At 47.8% G+C, this 1,476-nt stretch overlaps 1 protein-coding gene across 1 annotated transcript in view; it reads right to left on the minus strand.

The window, feature by feature from the left end:
* slc34a2b (solute carrier family 34 member 2b) overlaps positions 1-459 on the minus strand; it is a 19,325-nt gene extending 18,866 nt beyond the window's left edge. The window contains exons 1-2 of the mRNA XM_037675040.1: positions 414-459; positions 203-334 (exon numbers count right to left, since the gene is read on the minus strand). Of these exons, the coding sequence (XP_037530968.1) occupies positions 203-334; positions 414-459 (178 nt within the window). The remainder of the gene's footprint in view (positions 1-202; positions 335-413) is intronic.
* Between the last annotated feature and the right edge of the window lie 1,017 nt (positions 460-1,476).

Raw genomic sequence — 1,476 nt, forward strand, 5'->3', positions numbered from 1 at the left:
TGCACAAATCATGGATTATCTACATTGTTACCTGTCACTGCACAAATCATGGATTATCTACAGTGTTACCTGTCACTGCACATAATCATTTTTAGACGGTTTGATGAAACTGGTCATGAACTTGAGTTTACTCTGCAAACATTCTGCCATGGAAGGAAATGTGCAATATGCATTTCTTTAAGAAATGCCAGACCTCACCCACCTGACCACTTGACCCCAGTGTCTGTCAGTTCTGGAAGGTCCCAGGGATCTTCCTCAGCAGGCGTCTGGTTCACCAGGTCCAAGGTGGAGTAAGCTGGAGGGATGACCTCGTCTTTGCCCTGAGCTTTGTCATCTAATGACGGACACAGGAGAGAATGACTTCTTACAGTTATCTACGACACGAGTTGGTGAAGTTTTAAATGTTTCCATACTTATAGTGGGTGTGGACCGAGTCCCCTCCTCTGGTCTTGGAGCCATGACTGTCTGAGAAACAAAAAACCAGCAAGGCTTTGTTGAAACCTAACGTTAAGTTTCCGTTTGATGCACACTGACAAAAAACACGCACTGAACTCAAAGTATTTGGTTCCTGATGCTCAGCTCGGATGTTTAAAAAGCGCGCAGACAAAAGCTAACAGCGTTTTGTCTGTGGAGGAAGGTGCGCACCTGCAGCCGAGCGCGCGCAGCTGGAGTCTCACCTGTCGCGGCTCCCGCTGCTTTTATAGTGCAGCTGCGGGGCGCGCGCCCGCCGCACGCATTTTAAAGTTCGTGCACCTCCGGGCAGAGTCCACGGAGAATTACCTGAGTAACAATCCTCCTGTTAGCTGATAACAGTCTCAATAGCTGAGGGATAATCCAAGTCACCAAACTCCTTTTCTGATCAGAACCAGAAAAGATATTTGTTTCTCAGTCTCTGATAGAGGACATTTGCAAACCGAGGTGTACCGTAAACCCACCCACACAGACCAGTATCTGCAGTTTGACTCCCATCACCCTTTGTAGCACAAGTTAGGAGTCATCAGGACTCTGTACCACAGAGCAGACAACGTCCCCACTAGCTCAGGAGCCAGGCAGAAGGAGAAATCCCACACAAGACAGGCTCTAGAGCAATGTGGATATCCTAACTGGGCCTTCCTAAAAGCAGAGAAGAAACCCAAACTGGACTCCAGTCAGCCATCAGGTGAAAAGGAGGAACCCAGACCCAGACCAGTGGTCATTCCATATGTTGAGGGAGTATCAGAGAAACTGAGACATTTATTTTCTAAACATAACGTCCCAGTGGCTTTTAAACCCCAAAATACATTAAAGACTGGTTCATCCCAAAGATCCAGTCCCCCGGCACAAACAGAGTAATGTTGTGTATGTTGTTCAGTGTCAGGAGGGTGATCAGTCTTATATCGGGGAAACAAAACAGCCACTGGCCAAAAGGATGGCCCAGCACAGAAGATCAACATCATCAGGCCAGGACTCTGCGGTCTACACTCATCTCCAGGCCAG

This window comes from Nematolebias whitei, chromosome 3 (assembly GCF_014905685.2).
Source record: "Nematolebias whitei isolate Nwh7 chromosome 3, NemWhi1, whole genome shotgun sequence".
In the NCBI taxonomy this organism is placed as follows: Eukaryota; Metazoa; Chordata; class Actinopteri; order Cyprinodontiformes; family Rivulidae; genus Nematolebias; species Nematolebias whitei.